General features: G+C 36.5%; 1 protein-coding gene across 4 annotated transcripts in view; it reads right to left on the bottom strand.

The window, feature by feature from the left end:
- ZZZ3 (zinc finger ZZ-type containing 3) overlaps nt 1-19,907 on the bottom strand; it is a 69,044-nt gene that overhangs the window by 37,767 nt on the left and 11,370 nt on the right. For all 4 annotated transcript variants that reach the window (XM_068406118.1, XM_068406120.1, XM_068406121.1 and 1 more), the window contains exons 2-3: nt 5,279-5,435; nt 1,210-2,771 (exon numbers count right to left, since the gene is read on the bottom strand). In XM_068406118.1, the coding sequence (XP_068262219.1) occupies nt 1,210-2,720 (1,511 nt within the window). In that variant the 5' untranslated portion in view covers nt 2,721-2,771; nt 5,279-5,435. The remainder of the gene's footprint in view (nt 1-1,209; nt 2,772-5,278; nt 5,436-19,907) is intronic.

Here is a 19,907-nt window from a genome sequence, read left to right as displayed (position 1 = left end):
TATAGGAAACAGCAATCTTCTCTCTATCAACCAGGAAAAGTGTCCATAGACTTTGGGCTGATAGCTGAAACTGCAAATATTTAATCGTTATTTTGAAATCATAGTTTGCCTGAACCATGCTCTAATTCAAAACTTTCTCTGATTAAAATAATTTATTCATATCCAATATTGAACAAAATCTCATTATAAAAATAATGCAACTCTAATACAAAAAAAAAAACAGTCAAACTTCTGGATTAAACAACCATCGGTGCCTTGTGCTCCATATTCATAATTGTGCTGCTCTTATTTACAGAAACTACTAGCAGTGGTTTAACTCTTCATATGAAGCAAACTGAAGATCATCTGCATTTGGCCTTTCAGTACTCACAACAAAATGCAGAACATCTACTAAAGAGCAAAACACAGAAGTCAAAACAGTGTTACAAAGACGGCAATAAAAACTGAGGCCCGACCTGTGATTCGAAGGCCAATTTCTCCACGTAAACTTTCTTCACTGAGAAAATTGCCCTTTTGTTTCAAGAATCTATTTCACAGTTACCAGAAATGTATGATTATCACAGTTCTACTTACAGACATTCAGACGATAAATATAAAACCAAGTTAGTGCTCTTTTCTAATAATAATTAGAACATACGATATGTATATTTGCATTTAATGAATATAAACAGCAATGTAGACATCATTTACTCTGGAGAAAGTTCTTAAATCACTGCATTTGATCAATTTATCTTCCTTAACACAATAACGGTTAAGTCTTTCCCACGACACTGAAAATAGGTCTCTAACCTTAAATTCTATGTAACACAGAATGCTGATTTCATAAGCTGTATGTGCTGTGCCTACTGGATATGCTGATAAATAACTGAACTCTTAATTATGGGTTATAATTTCTTTGGTTTTCTTTCCAGCTAGTTTTTTAGAGAAAAGAGATAACAGGTGGGTTTTTTTTAAAAAAAAACAAACAACAATTTCTGGCTAAAGAGTTCATATTGCTAGAAACGTATAAACCACATTGCTGTACCATACTGCATATTAAATAGAGTTTAATTTTGCTTGGGGTAGAAACAAGGAAGAAAAATAAAGACTGAAGAGTATGAAAATTATAAAGCACTTAAATTTTTCTGAAAGTACTTTAAATATGTATTAATTTTTCTATTTTTGGTAAGAAACAAAAGCAGAATTCATGGTTACCATAGTTACACATACTCTTTGTTGTGTTTCAATGCCACATGATCTGATTCAAAGTAATACACATCAGGCTCTTCCTCATCATCCTCTGCAGTGTGGATGTTGGCACTCTCTTTGACAGATGGTACACATCCAGCAACAAGCCTAGCCTCAGAAAGTGGCTTTCTTAGTCCATCACTCCCACGATCTCCCGTATTACAGTTTCTCTCTTTTTCATTCTGTTTAACTTCTTCAGACTTTTTGGGAGATCCATTGATATTACTAATACCTACAGGGACATTCTTTTCAGTGGGACTAAGATTATTTTCCTCAACCTGTCCGTTTTCTCTACAAGGAGAGTTATTTTTAGTAGGGCTACTTCTGGCAGGGCCAGCCCTTCGTGGTGAAGTTCTCAATGTATATCTGTGTTCTTGAAGTTCCGACACAGATGTCATTTGAGCTGAAACACAGTCCAGCACTGAAGAATGTGGTTCAGGTTCACCTGAGACTGATGCACTGTCATGATGAGTATTCGGGTTGCTATTGGTGGTTTCAGCACACTGTTCCTTAGAGGCACTACTATCTCCTACAACATCTACCTCCTCCTCCGAATCCCTTAACAAAGATGACTGGATTTCACAAAAGGACCCTGCAGCTGGCTCATCCGTCTGATTAGCATGCTCCTCAGGCAAGCAGTCATTTATTATTTTGTGGTCCTCTAACTTTACCTGTTCTTGAGAGTTTGTGCAAGGCACATAATGGTCTACAACACTGTCCTCCTTGCTGCTATTAAGCAACAATGAAGAATGGGCAAACGAGTTTCCGTTTTCTGCTACTGTTTTGTCCTTGGGCATACAGGAACCAGCACTGTTTTGCTTAGTGTTCCCATCAAGCTGACAGTCATCACAGTTAAGGGAATTTGAGTCTCTCTCACCAACTCCATTGACAGTCTGATAGCTTGCAATCTCATCAACTACTGCAGAATTATTAAATCCTTCTGCACAGGCATTCACCTTTTTAACTTCCCTTTTGTCACAATCATCCAATATAAGACATCGACAAGCTCGCTTAGTCCCTGTGGAGACTGCATCATTGTCCGACACTAAGCTCTTATGCTCCAATGATTCCTTCTCTGTTTTAGTAGGCAAGTCTTCTTCCGAACTGTTGGGTGCCTCTGAACGTAGACAGCGCTTAATTCTTTTCAAAACTGGTGAAACAGACTCTGCTTGTTTTTTTTCACAATTTTCCACAGTTTGTTTATCAACATTATCTTTCTCCGAAGTAGACAGCCCTCTCTTTCTAGGGCTCACCCATGACTCCCGAGCACTCTGTTGTTTCAAATCAGTAGTTCTTCCGCCGTTACTTCCCTTCTGAGTTTGCACAGACTCTGGCCTCTTCTTTGGCGACCTTGATCGTATTTGAGGATGGGGTGAAACTTCCTCTGGATGAGCAATACTACGGTTTCTTAATGTTCGACCACAAAAGTTTTCATCCAAACCATTTAAACCCACTGTAGATCTTGTAACACGAGTAGATCGAGAAGCAGCCATACTATGGCAAGTCCCTAAAGTATGTTCATCATGATCCACTCATTGGGAAACCTTCAAAAAAATGTAAACAAAACAGTCAAAAAATATTTAAAAAACACCTACAGACACAGCACATCTGAAGAATATATTGTCACAAATGTACCTAATATAAAAGTGAATATGCCTATGCAATGGATTAATACCACTTTTTTATGTGCCAATAAATTAGGGCATTAAAAAAGTTTTTCACCTAAGCTACAAAGTAGCTGACTCTGTATTTGCAGTTGTTCTGGTTTTAGTACTTGTGTGTGAATGTTGTTCATATTTATGCCTTATGTAAGGCTGGAATGTTCCAGTTAAGCTCCGGTTACTAAAATACATTATTTTTATGTATTGTACATATGAGATAACGTATTGGTATTATTATTTAAGTTTGTCTGGTCAAATGAGAGTTATCAAATCACATTCTTAATATCCCACAGTTTCCAGTTAAATGGTTTCACATACCAAGAAAGAAACCATTAAAATCATATTTGCTTGCTCACTTGTTGCTTAAAACAAAAAAAAATTGCTCATAAATAACAAAAGAGAAGTGCAATTCTAATTTAACAGAGGATTAAAAAACCACCCCAAAATCACACCAGTAAAAAATAGGTACAGTCATTAATAGTAAAAATGAACTGAAACGAAATGCCTGAATCAGAATCATAAAATCATTCAAGTCTGAAAGGACTTTGGGAGGCCATGTAGTTCAACCTCCTGCTCAAATGAACATCAAGACTAAATTCACATTTAGTTACACAGGACATAGTCCAGCTGGGTCTTCAAAACCTCCAAGTACAGATATTCCACAACTTCTCTGGGCAACCTGTTTCAGTGTTTAATTGTCCTTATAGTGAAAATATTTTTTCTTACATTCAGGTGGGGCGTCCCCTATTTTTTCATCATTTACATCAACAAAAAGCCTGCCTCTGTCTTCTCAGTAATCTCCTCTGTGGCACTAGAAGGCTGTTTCTCAAGCCTTCTCCATTTTTAAACTTTTCATACAGTTGGTGAGATGAATCATCACCTACACTGGATTTAAGTAAATTCAGGCTCAAAGCTAAGTTTAAAATACCCAGTTTGAGAGTGTCTGTATTTCTGATTTCAGGGTGAAATGGAGGAGTAATTGACTTGCCCAATCTCAAAATAACATTTTTAATAGAAATCAGTTCAGTCTTATCCTTCTATTCATTTCATCTTTAAAATTTCAATGTGTCAAACTGCATATCACCACAAACCCACCATAATATCCCTGATAATGAATAGATTCACATTCGTACATAATGGCATACCTTCCCTTTTCCATCTACCCGAATTCCAGATTTTACAAACCTGTTCAACTGATATGATGTGAAGACTTAAAATTTTAAATATGGAATCAAACCTTTTACATGTTATTTAGAAAGGCTGAAAATGACAAATGGAGGAAAATTGTTTCAATAGGTGTTTTTCATCCTCAGTAAAGGAGCGGGGGGCGGGGGGGGGGGGAAGATCATACATTCTCATAAATCTGCTATTTAGCTGTGAGATGGTCCTAGAGCAGAAAAGAGAGAACAGGACAAGACCAGTACACCTCTTAAGCAATACAATTCTGGTTGACCATTAACAGTAATTACTATACTGTGTGTTTAGGTATTAACAATGCAAGTATTATTTCTTAATGAAAGTAATGTATCCTAAAAGTACTGCTTGGTATAGCTCTAGATATAACTGTATAAGACAGCATACCATTTTGTGTAACCGTGGTATAGCTCTAGATACAACTGTGTAAGACAGCATATCATTTTGTGTAATGAAGAAAAGGCAATTACAAAGTGGAAGTTTCAAATGTTCTCAAAACTGTGTTGTATTTGTGATGCTACAACGCTCCTGCCTGTTAGCTATTCCCGCTGCCTTACATGAAGGCCTAGAAAGGTGCACTGTTTGTACTCCTGGAGATACAGGTAAAGAATTGCTGTCGTACTAACTTCCACTCTTCCATTTAAAAGTAACGATGCAGGACAAAGTGTGAGATGTCCAATGAACTCTGTCTTAAGAGAAAATATAAATAATACGACAAACAGCAAATGGGCAACGCATCAGTAGTTGAGCTGAAAAGACAAAAACCCCATGTAACTATGTATTGTCTATAATGGCTGTTTATACCTATTTTCTACATGGATAAACATGCCTGTATATTCTCCCCTTTTACACACAAGCTCAATACCTTCTAAAGAGTGATCTCAATTGGGGTTGAACCCAAACATGAAAAACCGGGTCATTTAGATATTCCATTTCACCTAGGTGGTTCTAATTAAGGCTGGCACACATTAAGGATGAGTAACTGACATTTCAAATGACTACCAATAAAATAAATTAAACCAAATTCCAATGTACACTTTCGTGAGTAATTACTGCTAAACTCGACAGGCATTACAAATAATATGTAAGACAGAAATCTTTACTGATTTGCTGGTATATTACTTTCTAATGAAATACACCTTACATAACAACTTAAAAAGTTATTATTTACTTAGTACAAAATGTAAAAAACTTACCATTGCAAAACTAGAAGAAATATAAACTTGTAACATTTCATTCAGCAGACTCTCACTGCGCCACTCGAATAATATCAATCACCATTGCTGATATCCATGACGTAATCCAAACGCCTTTTTACTAGTTTATGCCATCAAATTAACAAGACTTTGAAAACTGTTGAGAAAAAGACAAAGGCATCAATAAAACATTTCATTTCATCAAAAATGAAGACGAATGCAACAGGACGTATAAAGACTAATAGCTTTTTAAGAAGCAATCATCAGTTTTACAAGTGTCCTACACAGAGAACAGTACGCTATAAAGTAACGAGGAACGTGAAACGCTAATTTAGGTTTCAAATGTAAGGTATCTACCTTTGTTATTTTTAACTGATTCACTGTATCACACTAAAGATGTGCAAGCAAATGAATTCCCAACAGAGTCATGAGTTAGGGTGTGCAAACCTCAGAAGATATTTGAAGAGACACAAGAAAACAAGTAGTGAAAGATATTACTACAACTAATGAATTATGAAATGCACTGTCAAATGTTTTATAATTAGACACATAGTGAAAAACAATTATTTCTGCTATTTAATTTTAATCAACTAAGCAGAACACAAAACTTACGTTGGCTCCAAATCCCTGAATAACCTTCATCTACAAAAGAGGAGTGAAATGCTTTCCAGAGTTCGCATTAAACCTATTCTTCACCCAAAGAAAATAATGTATACTACCTTGTTTATAGTGCAAGTGAACCAATTTTGATATTGAAAGACAGAAATAAATCTATGGAACAAAAGCCACACAATGCTTTCAGTTGTCTCCAGATTTTGGGCATCAGTGCCAATGCCCAACAGCTATTACTTGAAAAAACATACCCGGAATCGCATTTAATTTAAGAACATATAGTACTATGGAGGCACCATAAATCACTATAGAATAGTCATTACTGAAGCTTTCTTTATATTCCCTTGACTTCATAAAAGTGAACTTATTTTCATATTGACAATTCAGAAACTTCATGATGCAAAACACAAGCTGACAGGTTTCTCCACATTTTTCTTTCTACGCAGTTATTATATTTAGATTATATATGTCCAAAGCCTTTGCCTTTGGAAATAGTCTTCTTTACTTTCAATTTACTTATGATTTCATACCAGTTAAGAACAGAAAACAAATTCCCCGTTGACAATTCAAAATATAAACTGAGCCAAATAAGAGGAGAAGAGATTAATTATGTCTAGTTACAGCGAAATTCAATAATGAAAGATATTTCTACAATGATGTTACATGAAGTATCGTAAATTCTATTATATGGATAACGAAATCAAATTAGATTTCAATTATTCAGTGAAATTTCTTAATTTAACAAACGGCAGAGAACTGTCGTAATAAAAGACAAACAAAGAATGGAAAAACAAGAAGGCAAGGAAAAATACTTGAAAATGCAATAGGTAAATGACTGCAAGGAATGAGCAAAACGGAGCAGTTGCTCCTTAGCAGTACCAGGAATGGAACAAGAAACAGGGAGAGAGATAAAGAGCTCCAATACCAAGTGACTTCAGCCTGTTATCCCGCATCTGCCCAGCCATCAAGTTTCTTCTGTTTTTAATATTCTCACTCTCAGTTACTTAAACCTGTATTGTTGCCTTTCCTGTAGATCCCTTTAACTGACAGGAAAGACGCCTATGTAGATACCAAAGAGAGATTTTGACAGATTATTACGAAAATCAAACAACACACCCCAACAAAAACCCCATAGCTCAGTAACTTTGGTAAAATACAAATTACAGAAAAAAGCCTGAAAAAAAATATAACAGTGAGTCATCAGAAGGAGGCCTGATCTCAAAATTTTTAATTACTTTAGCAGTCCATAAGTAAAGAACGTTTGCATAACTTGTTTCAGGAACGGCTGAAATAGTTATGTCAGTCTTTCCTCAGATTTGTACACTTTATCTCCCCTAATTTTCTTTCCCCCCAAACAACCCTATTTTACTCACAGCAGGAAAGACACAACCCCTGCTGTGCCTAAGTTGCCTTTGGGGAGAGCAAGAGCATTTTAGAAACCACAAAAAGAATTTATAAGTATCACAAGAGGAGAAACCAAGGTGGCGGTGGAAAAGTTTTACCTAGTCAGCATTTTTTGTTTAGTAGCAGGTGGGGGAGGGCGGATAAAAAAATTAGAAAATTTTAATCAGGATACACTGAAATGACTTAATTACTGCTTAAAAACTAGAAAACAACATTCACAAGAGCTTACTAACAATTAAATAACTTCTCCCATAAGTTTCCTTGGAAAAATTGTCTTGAAAAGAAACTATTATTTCTTTACATTTCACAACCAATTAAAATTGCTTTTTTCACCTAGAACAACGACATCTTCCATGTCAGAGAAATTCAATGGAAGAGCAATTTAATGTTTTGGACAACACTCATTTTAGAAGATATTTATGAGTTGGAATAAGGAGTGCAAGGAAAACTAAATATGCTTTAGGTCTAAGCCATTCTTCAGGGAACCACATCAACATTTAAGAAAGAGAATATTGCAGTAAAGACTCAAAAGTCTAAAGAGAAAGAATCAGCTAAGAAACAATATGGTCTGGTTTGCAAAGCCCACTAAAAATGAGGAAGTTATAGGTGAAAGCAGAATGTAATGCAGACAGACAAAGCTTTGAAGTAAGAAAGGGACTGTGAATTTGTCTCTTGTGGGGAAGAACCTGTGTAAGAAGTCAGCGAGCAAGTGTTGATGCTGAAACCTTATAGGGAATGGTCATCATACATTAATCAGTATGGAACTTCTTCAGAGTGCGACTGAAGTTTGACTGCTTACAGAAATTGTCGATACATCTTACATACAACCAAGAATTTGACGACAGCATAGGATGGAGTTTCAGGATCTGTATTTTAGTATTTGAGAATCCTTAAAGTGTTATATAGCTTTAGGTGGACTCTACTGATACACACCATATCCATATAATTACGCTAGAATTTTTATTTAACTTAACTAGAAGCCTATTTAGCAAAGCTAGTGAATGTTGAACTGTGTGTGTGAAAACCTCTAGCAACAGTGGAAACAAATTTACATAGAGAAGGAGACCACCAGTTAGAAACAGCAGAATGAGGGAAGTCCTTCCTAAATACGCAGAATAACCAATTTCTTCACTGGGTTAAGCAAGTACTGGGTATCTGGGAACTGAATACAAGTCAATTGTTTAAAGGAACCCCAAGAATTAAGAAACATGTACATACAAGTACAAGTATGTTCAATGTGGCCCTAAGCTAGAAAAGAAATAGTAAAGAAAAGAGGGCAATATATGGACATACTGGGTGTATCAGCATACAGGACCTGAACGCAGCAAAGCAGCAAAAGCCTCTACTGTAATTGTGTGGTAGTGCTTTTTATATATATGGTACTTATGATGGATATATTAACATTACATACAACATTAAACAAACCAAAAAAATCATGTATTGGGGGCGGGGCGGGGGGGGAAGAACAGACTATTGCAACAGGAAAGTCTCCAATAGTCATCTGATGTCACTATTTTATGAAAATGGACAATAGTTACAAACTTCCAAAACAGTTCAACCCTAGAATATAGAACAGTTTGTTCATCTCATCTAGAGTATATGAATCATCACCTTATATGAAGAGAAATAATCTGTTCTCTTCCTGTTAGTCTGAGTCTCACCTAATAACCCATTTCCATTCATGCTCAACAGTAACACTGCACGGTGATAAAGATTAAAACTTTTTCCAGTGTTCAGATACTGCAGCTGTGGATACCTGATAGCAGCAGCATTCTCTAGTCCCATACAGAGTAAATCCCAAAATTACTTCAGAAACAGTATCTGTTATTAGTATAGTTACCATTTACGAGAGCAAATGTGACACATACATAATTGCCCTCTCCTGTTTCATTTGCATTCTGCTCTAAATCTCTGGGATCTTGACTTCCTCTGGCTGAAATGAATGTTGCAAAATGTTTTATTTCAGTCATAAGACTCTTTGATCATACTTATTTCTGTCATCCAAACTTGGGAGTCCTTAACATATATTCCTTTTTTGAAAGCATCGTATTTTATTCTTTTAAAAGTCTGCATCAGATTTTACATTATCGTTTTCAAATTGTAACACTTCAGAAGAAACAGCACTTTTACACACATCTTTCTAATACTGAAAAGCAGAACCTTTTCTGGGAAAGAAAACAAATCAAAACAAATCTGTATCAATGACAATAATACCATGCGATTTGAGAGTATAAGACTCTGCATAATTTAGCTAGTTTGAGACAATGTACACTCAATTATTCTACATCTCATCCCAAACTATTTCTTTAATTTTGAAATACTGCTTTCATCGACCTAATGATTTTCTAGACTGCTATTATAATGCACTTAATATAACTCTATTAAAATAACTGTGACTTTTACATAAGAATATAGCAGAGTTTGCTATATTTCTGAACCTATAAACATTGTCTGTTTCCTTCAGAATCTCTCAGAAACCACCCTGAGCCATTGGCCACTATTTACATTTTAGGAAACATGAGTCCACTAGGAACTAACTTGCTACTCATCTATCTCAGTGCAAATACGGAACCGATGGCCAAAACTGGCTTTTCTCAGGCCTCTTCCTAAATCTCACTTCTCCCAAGACTCAATCAGAGTTGACAAAACCCGAGTTTGACCTGATCCTGTATCTGTAACTCAGTCTTCTACATGAAAGTGGTTTAACAAAGAAAAAGCATAACATTTATCATGAATCTCCTATTTGTCATTACCTTCTATTATGAGCATGTCATAAATTTTTAACCAATTACTGCATCCATACACTAAGCATGCACGCACACTATCTTTAATCATTAGCAGGACCCTGTATATGCTCCATGCTATGGCCCTTGCGGGGGTCAGGGGAGCAGCGAAATTACATCTTCTGGTTTTGCATTTTCCACAGCGAATTACACCAAAGGTATCTTCAATAAGCTTTTGTGTTCTTATTGCCTAGAGACATCCTGATCATTACACCATTATCTTTCTTCTTATCAGCTATACACTCCAGATCACATTATTTCACCGACATAGAAAAGAACAATTAGACTTTACACATTTTAAGCATGCATGGTATTGCTTAAGTGGGTATCTCCAAAGAAAATAATATTCATAGATGACTTAAACTTATAAATAAAACCAGTGTATCTCTGTGGTATAAAATAGCAATTCTTAAATTCTCTGCAAAGCAGTAGTATGTTATTTAAAATAGTATGTTTTTTAAACTGGAAAGCTTATTGTATAAAATTAAGACTGCAGAAGCTATTTATGTAAATAGAATCTAATCCCTTAAAGAAGTATTTGCCCAAGATAAAAAAATTAGCATCTTTGAACAGAAGACAACCTGCACAGACATCAGATTATCAGGACTTAGGTTTATCTCCACATATAAAGTATACCACTTCCTACCAAAGCGGTATTACTAAATTAGGGAGGAATTGCATTTAACAAATTATATTCACCAGTCTATCACATCTAGAGTATGCCAGCATCTCTTCCCACACATACTGAGCTTAGCCTAACTACATCAGCAAGAAATTAGTTTTCTGGAGAAGTCACTATTTTTTTCTGATTTTACATTACATCAAAATCAGCTACACTTCCAAATGATAGAAATAATCTCCATCAAAAGACATTACAAAGATTTTACTTGAAATAATATATAACAATAAGCAGCTTAAAGCTATAATGAAAGTTTAAATGCAATAAAAGCAAAAATAAACAAATGTTACAAGGCTCCATGATATGGAATTACTCTGAGATTTCAGCCATCTCTGACAGAGTAAGATTATACTACATATGGTCAAAATACAGTTTGTCAGAATGGGACTACTTATATTTACTTTATCTTATATATATAAGGATAGCAAGATGAAATAAAGAAAACAAAGGAAAAAGAAAAACTTAGAACAGTAGGAAAAAATTATCAACAGTTTTTAAAAATTATACCGCTCCAACCTAGCAGGGACACGCTTTACCAAAAACTAAAACTGCAAAGAACTGGAATGGATAGTTCAATATGCTCATTTTCTTCCCTAAAATAGATGGGTTCACCAGGCCAGACAAACCTATTCTTAGATAAGACGGGGAAAAAAAAAATCTTTAGAAAAAATCTTTTTATGGAAAAAACTGTTTCTAGTTCTTTCTGGGAATAAAAAAAAAGGAACAGACAAGTAAACAAGTAAGCTGAATCTGGTACTTAAATAATAGGATGTGTGAAAACAAACAAAAGCTTAACCTCCTCCTCTCCACCACTGTCTTACACTAACCCCTCTTTCTCTAAAATCTCAAAATAAAAAGGTCAAACCAGCAAGTCATATGACAATGACTAGCAATGCACCTCTGTTCCTTTGTATCCCTTCCAGTCAGCAGCAGGTTACCAAAATGGCTGACTGCACTGATATTTCTCACTCTTCTGGTCTACTTACATGAGGAAATTTATTGGGAGCATGGCTACGACGGAGGCATCACCCCTTTTCCAGCCAAAGATTCCAAGATAAGGTTGCAAAGTTACTTCATATAAAACTAAATATGAATTTTACAAGTGTAACTGTACAGTACTCTAGAAAAGTAACCTCTCATAATTTCTTCTTCTTACAGACAAACCCTAAACTGCTTCCAGTTTCTTTTATCTTGGCCAAATTAAGCATTTGCACTGAAATCATACATTGAAGCATCTGCCTCAGACTGATATTCCCACCCTGCTGCCTCTCCCCTCAATTCTCAGTCAAAGTAGTCATTCTGTGCACAAATATTGAATTTTTTTTTAAAACCCTCTTACTGCTTCAGACACATCTGACTTTTTCTTCAAGAAGTTTTTCTACCTCCATGTTCTGGAGTAAGAAATTGGAATTTAGCATAGAGAAACATTTGCCTGAGAACAAAAATCCTGGTGGAGCTGTGATGAAGGCAGGCTAAGGGGAACAATAAACATGAATAGACAGGTAAGGAGAGCAGCTACATTAGCAAAGTGAGTGGATGCTGACTGGAGAAAGAGACAGACTGTAAATCCTGAAGAACTGATAGAAGACAGAAAGATCACAACTGTGAAAGAGGGAAACTGGAACTGTGAATAGCAGAGAGGCAGGATCTGGGATCTTACCTAGTCACAACTAATCTATATACACCACTGCAGCACCCATCCCAATTATCTGTCACAAATACTTGTGACAACTCTGTCAACACAAATATTTGTGGAACTATACTACAAAATGAATCTACAAATAGGTCTGAGATGAAAATATCACCTTTTCTTTTTTTCTTTTCATATGGGTCCAGATGAATCAGTTTTTCCTGTGGGTCATATTAAAGGACAATTTGCTGCAGCACAGGAGTGGGATCATGTGGCCAGAACCAAAGGTGAAGATGTGAACTTTGTAAGGTGGTACCACAGCCCTAGAAACAATAAACTACATTCCACATTTCAACACACCACCTTGTACTGCTTCATCTTAACTTATTAGAAAAATGCAAAAAAGGATCAATTACTGTGACATCATTTAATACAAATTGCATTTTATATGAATAAAAACAGTAACCTTACCCTTACTGAATTTACTAATCAGTCAATAAAGTAATCGTTGTCTGATACAATTAACCTACCAAGAAAACTAAAAAACAGACTACACAAATAACTTTCACATCCCACTTCAAAAAACCATGCTTATCCTCACTTACTGACCACCACTCTTTATCCTTCTCATCCCACCTACCCACTGCACTGTATCATCCTAGGTGAAGTCCCTCTCTAAATTATAATATGCTTTTCATGTGAAACCATTCAGCTGCTAAATAGCTTTGCTCTTATCCAAAGAACGTCTCCTGTGCAGGACTACTAAAACATGTGACTAATATCTTTGAGACACATTAAATTACACAGGTTCTTGAAAAGCTCATTATAAAATTAATTACATTAACTTGATTACAGTAACCATTTATCAAAATGTTATTCTAGTAGAATAGACTCCAATAGTATTTTATGTCTTAATCACAGCTAGAACATAATTTTATACCAATAAATAGGAAAAATATTATTTATTTCCTAATGAAGTTATTATTGAAATATGCAGAAAATATCAAGCATAAAAAGACATTTCTTTTTTCCTACAGGTAGGCTGCAATTGTAAGGGGTCATCAAGTGCTTAATAATTCTGCTAACAGCTTACAGATGAAAAGGAAGTTAAAGAAGAAAAACATCGCTCTTTTAGTTTCTTAAAAGCCCCAAGAGAAACCAGGCTGTTTATTTTTGTAGAATACTACACTGGAAATACCTACTCTGCCTGGTTTACTTTCAGAACAGTGATTGCAAACACGCTACCCTATGAAGTACACTGTAATGTGCATACTGTGTGAAATACTGTATAGAATTTATTTTTATCCCAAATGATTTTCAGTCAAAGGCATGCATTTGAAATACATGAATTAATATACTTTTTATATACGAAATTACAGCATTAGCAACATAAGCCTCAGAAGGCTATCATAATGACAAACACTGACATACAAGATAGAGCAGTACTACATACACACAACCAGGTATTCTGCATGGGTTGTGCTTAGAAGTGCTCTTGCACGGGTACTAAGGCAAGTACCAAATCAGAGAGTTTGGAAAACGGGAGCATGAGGCATGCAGCGCTTCCTGTAAAATATTTTGAGTGTTGCATCAGAATTAAAATGTTTTTGTTCTCAGCTTTTCATCAAAATTTAAAATGTCCCCTCTGCCACCACAGAAAAAAAAAAAAAAGGCGAGAAGGATGGATGTTTTTCCCATTATCTCCATTAATGAAAAATGTTTTAACCACTTATTTTCCTTCTGATAATACTTTTGACTCCATCTAGGAGATAAACATGTTATTCTATAAGCAGACCAGCAAAACTGCTATGCTATGGGTTGGCTCTTTGTAGCCCTAAATGCAAGCCAGTTCTGCCAGACATCCCATCTCACCTCCAACATTTTGAAAAACTTCATGTTCCTCCCTGTGACCATCTCCAAAAGTCAAGGATGGTGTGGCCAATTCCAATGTATACAGGTACTGACTAGATTGCTAGCAAACCATGTATAGCAGGTAACTGCTGGGCTCCTTGACTTAACAATACAATGGTAGTCTATTTTCCTTTTTTATTCTAATATATATAACTCAAATAGGACTATGATTGTATCATGTGTAATTTTGTTTTGCTTGACTGCTATTTTGCTTTCTTCTCTTGCTCTGCTCAGAAAGTCTTTGTAGGCCAGTACACTCACTGATAAACAACACATTGCATTTAATTTCCTGGGTTTTCTGTGTTCTGCCTTGCCTATGCTTACAGTACTAACTGGAAATACAAAGAAAGTTCTGTTTGGCCTGCATTTACATTTAAAAGCTCAGCCTTTTAGGTACTGCTTACTTTCTCAATATGAACATTTTTTTCATTTGAATGGTTTGGCATAAACCGCCATTATCACCATGTAAAAAATCCAGAAGAAGAGTATTTTTTTTCCTACCGTAACTACAGGTCTTTGCTTTTCTTGTAACCACTGATTAATAATCTTTAGGCTTCCTCCACTCACATGTTTCATCTAGATGCAGGCTTGATCATCAGTTTTTCAGTTTCTACAGCCCTTGGCACAGTAAAAACTCAGACCAGTCTGATTCAAGCTTTTTTAATCTTTAAAAGTCACAAATTAATTATCTTGAAAGATTCAGCCAGAAGAGTAAAACTTTTCACACAGTACAACTGTGCATCAGCTGTTTTTTCTCCAGCTATCTTATTAATTTGTTGAATATACATATTTCATACATTTAAAATGCATTTCTAAGCATTTCTGAGATTTTACAGTTACTCTAAACCCACCATTAACCTGTCAACACACGGCTGAAATACAATTACAGTTTACCCTCTGTATGCTTTTCTTTTTGCTTCCTTTACTCAACTTTGTGATAAAACGAATACCCAGGTATTCTGCTTTGATTATTATTTTCTTCAGGGTTGTTTTGTTTTGCAATACTCAGTTTATGATTTCCTGCACCTACATGAGACAACTTACTTTCAAAACTATGCTCACTGTTCAAGCATAAAATGAAACACTGCCTAAAAAGTGAAAAATTCATTCCGATTCTATTATCCCTTCCCACTTGCTGAATACTTTATCAAGCACTTTCTAAATATGTTCCATGCTCCAGATACTGAGATGCTGCCCTACATTTACAGAGCAAAAGGGACTTAATCTATTACCACCTAAGTACACGAACATACCTGTCACGTATCCATTCAGTTCCCTTTGTATGTGAACTGACTATCCATTTTCAAAACTTCTTCCTCATTAACTCTAAAAGCAAATAAATTATTTTAAACTTTACTGATTTCAAACCTCTTTCCTCACACTGAGTCAGACCAAAGGTCTATCCAGTACTTTGTCTCTAACAGCAGCCATAAGCAGATGGCTAGGGAAGAGCTGCTGTATACAACACCTTTCCAGCTTCCAACTATTTCTAGCTCAGGGTTCTCTTAAGTCATATGTGATTTCTATCCATTTACTAAACTTCAATGGATTTCTCTTCCATGAATTTTCCCTGTCTTCCCTTGAGCTCCCATGAATTTTTAGCATTCAAGCTATCTCATTGATGTATTTGTAAAAGAGAATTTTAATTTTTCATTTTTACAAACGAGTATAAAGACCTATAACCTGGCAAAAAGGAAGAGCTGCAAGGTTAAGATATCCAATGCAACTCTCACAGCAACTTCAGTTTTAAGTCTTTCTCCTTACTGCTTTCAATTGTATTTTTTTTACTGGCAAAACAAAATTTTTGTGTTTTACCCAGAGCTGCCCCTTCTGCTTCACTTTTAATGACTTTAGATATATTTTTCCAGGAATAAAGGAAAAAAAAATCCATGTTATTTTCAATGATGGAAAGCTACTGCATAAACAAAACATGCCTTTTCAACTACGATGTCACAGATGTTTCAAATGGATACACTCAGTACTAGTAACCTAGGTCTATGTTTGCAGCTTTACCTACCCTAACAGAACATATGAGACTTCAAGGTTTTAAATAGCATCGTGCCTTTTCTCATCTTGATTTTCTGCAACTAAGGTAATTTCTGACAGTTTTGACTTCTACCCATTGTCTCAAGACAACACAGCTCATGACAGTAATATTTCACTGATTTTATACTTCATCAGTTATTAATTCAATAATACAGTGTGAACTATGACCACATTTTAATAAAATAATAATTAGAGCATTTAACCTTTTATATAAAAATATATGCCTGGATATGGTGTCTAAAATTCTTCATAAAATCTATTTCCAAAAATAAAAAGGAGATGCTCATTCTGCCATTCCTTGCAATTACCCTGCAACAGCAGGTAAAAAAGACTGAAGAAACATAAAAAGGCTATTCAAGTTCCAGGTTGAGCCACTAGAGAATTTCTCGAAGTACAAGAATAAAGGAAAAGAGAGCTATCGTCTACCTTCAGCACATCTTATCACAGATTCAGGGAACAGGAAGAAGCTGCCAGAAGCTGTGTCAGAGTGTGTGAATTACACAGTTTCCATACCTATCCTAAGGAAACATGAGCAGACTGGCAGAGTTCAGATAGTTTCCCAAATGGCTATCACAGCAGTACCAAATCTGCACTTGCAGTTAAGTTCTTGCTCTCCACAGGCATGGGCTTTGCCTCTGAAATGTACACCAGATTGCCAACACGCTGTATCAAGTGGCAACACATTATAAAACTTCTAATTTGAAGAAATTAGCTAAAGCTTAGACTAAATGACTAAGTTATTTACTATGGACTTATACATTGACTTACACAAATATAATGTAAAATTGACTTTTTTCTGATTTTTATCCCTCTGAAACATTCCGTTATAGAGATCTGGTTACTCCAAATGCTTATTTCTTACAAGACCAAAACCAGTTTGACCAGTAGCTTTCTGAGTTTGCCACAGATACAGTTTGGAATCTTTATCATATGAATTTGAAAATAATAAAAGCCGTTAGAAAGTTAGAAATCACATTCATTCATTTTGACAGTCATATGCACATTTGCATTTATAGAGTAAAGATATCAAGCAGAAGACTACATTGCTCTTTTTTAATAATAAATCACTTACAGTTTGCCAGTGATGTCCTAAAAAAGCCTTACTGACCCTTTCTAAGGCACAGTTTTTTCAAACTATTCTAGGGAATTTAACAGCGCTATGTCAAACCAAGTGCTATGCTTATTCCTTCCTTAATACCTCTGAAGAGCTGCCATCAAGCATTAAGTAAGGATTAAACTGACAAATGTAATTTACATGCCATCCATAAAACTGCTTAACCTTTTTTAAAATATTATCAAAAAATAACTGATTGTCAGTTCTTTTAGAGAACATCTAAAATTTATGTATAAAAATATGAAATTATTCAGCTATGCACAACTGTATTACCCATAGCACAATGCTGTAAGCATAAAAAAAGAAAACTAAATCCAGCAAGAATAAAGCCCCTAAGCAGCCTTCGCTATATCTTGAATATACAAAGCCCTCATAACTCAATGATATATTATCTCTCCTAGGGCAATAAGCAATTAAACACTTCCTTTCTTGACAACAAGAGAAAAAATACATAAAACCCCTGTAACTTTAAAAATTAGTTTCACTGTATCTAGGAACACAGAAAGTACTGAAATACAGCGACCATGTACGGCACGGCGGACCTGAGGACACACCTTTGCTGTGCACTCCCAGAATTAATGGATATTTGATTTGGCTTATCTCCTTGGTGCTCCGCATAGAGAAGTTATCCCAAGCCTTGATTTTTCTTGTTCCCTTTTTCTGTGCTAAGTCTGGCAGAGAGATCAGTGTGGGATAATAATATTCAAAGCATGGCCTATCTATGTAATGGATTTTTACCACAGAATAGTAATGCTTTATATTATGACCCCTTTCTAATACTACTCAACACTATTTACTTTTTTTGATAGCCAGTGAAAACCAAGTTGATGGTTTTACAGAAATGTCTATCGGAACACTTTCCTGAGCAGTAATAGCTGATTTAAAGTCAGGTTCTATTTTATCACCCATTCACTCAGTTTTGTGAGATCCTTCTACAACTCTGACACGAGACAGTGGTGAAGTCAAGGGTCATCAGATTTGTATCATCTCTAGACTATCCCTGTCTCTACGGATGTGACAAGGAAGGCTAAGGCCCACTTGGAATTATATGTGGCAAGCGACACCAAGGACAACACGAAGGGCTCCTTCAAGTACATCAGCAGCAACAGGAAGACTCGGGAAAATGTGGACCTGCAGCTGAACGAGGACAGTGCCCTGGTGACGGAGGACACAGAGAAGGCAGAGTTACTGAATGCCACCTTTGCTTCTGTCTTTACTGCTAAGGCCGGCCCTCAGGAAACCCGGGCCCTGGAGGTAAGAGAGAAAGTCTAGAAAAAGGAAGACTTTCCCTTAGTTGAGGAGGATCGGGTTAGAGATGATTTAGGCAAACTGGAAACCCACAAATCCATGGGTCCCGATGGGATGCATCCACAAGTGCTGAGGGAGCTGGCAGATGTTATTGCCAAGCCACTCTCTATCATCTTTGAAAAGTCATGGAGAACAGAAGTCCCTGAGGACTTAACCCCATTCCCCTGGAGGAATAACCCCATGTAACCCAAACCCCTCAGGCTGGGGGCTGACCTGCTGGAAAGCAGCTCTGCAGAAAAGGACCTGAGTGTCCTGGTGGACAAGTTCACCACGAGCAAGCCGTGCGCCCTTGTGGCCAGGAAGGCCAATGGTACCCTGGGGTGCATTAGGAAGAGTGTGGCCAGCAGGTCAAGGGAGGTTACCCTCCCCCTCTACACAGCCCTAGTGAGGCCACACCTGGAGTACTGTGTCCAGTTTTGGGCCCCCTAGTTCAAGAAAGACATGGAACTACTGGAGAGAGTCCAGCGGAGGGCTACAAAAGTGACTAGAGGACTGGAGCATCTCTCTTATGAGGAACAGCTGACAGAGCTGGGACTGTTTAGCCTGGAGAAGGCTGAGAGGGGATCTTATCAATGCTTACAAATACCTTAGCAGCAGGTGTCTAGAGGATGGGGCCAGACTCTTCTCAGTGGTACCCAGTGACAGGACAAGGGGCAACGGGCACAAACTGAAACATGGGAAGTTCCACCTGAATATGAGGAAAAACTTCTTTACTTTGAGGGTGACAGGTTGCCCAGGGAGGTTGTGGAGTCTCCTTCTCTGGAGATATTCAAAACCCGCCTGCACGCAACCCTGTGCACTGTGCTCCACGTGAACCTGCTTTAGCAGAGGATTGGACTAGATGATCTCCACATGAACCTGCTTGAGCAGGGGATTGGACTAGATGATCTCTACAGGTCCCTTCCAACCCTAACCATTCTGTGATTCTGTGATTATTCGAGGGTTTTTTTTCTGCAATCACTGAAATAATTTTATTAAAATACCACTACTCTGTAAGTTTTGATTGAAATTAACAGCTCTGACCATCTTCTAACATTTAAAACACCTGTCTATTTTGACTGAAAATCCCCCTCTTAAATCATGTGCCAGCTAAGGTGGGCACTACTTCCTTTCTGGAGTTCTGCACGCACACAGTTTGCATT

This window comes from Nyctibius grandis, chromosome 8 (genome assembly GCF_013368605.1).
Source record: "Nyctibius grandis isolate bNycGra1 chromosome 8, bNycGra1.pri, whole genome shotgun sequence".
Taxonomy (NCBI): domain Eukaryota; kingdom Metazoa; phylum Chordata; class Aves; order Nyctibiiformes; family Nyctibiidae; genus Nyctibius; species Nyctibius grandis.
The sequence above is the reverse complement of the archived record's forward strand: the minus strand, read 5'-3'. Positions and strand labels throughout refer to the sequence as shown.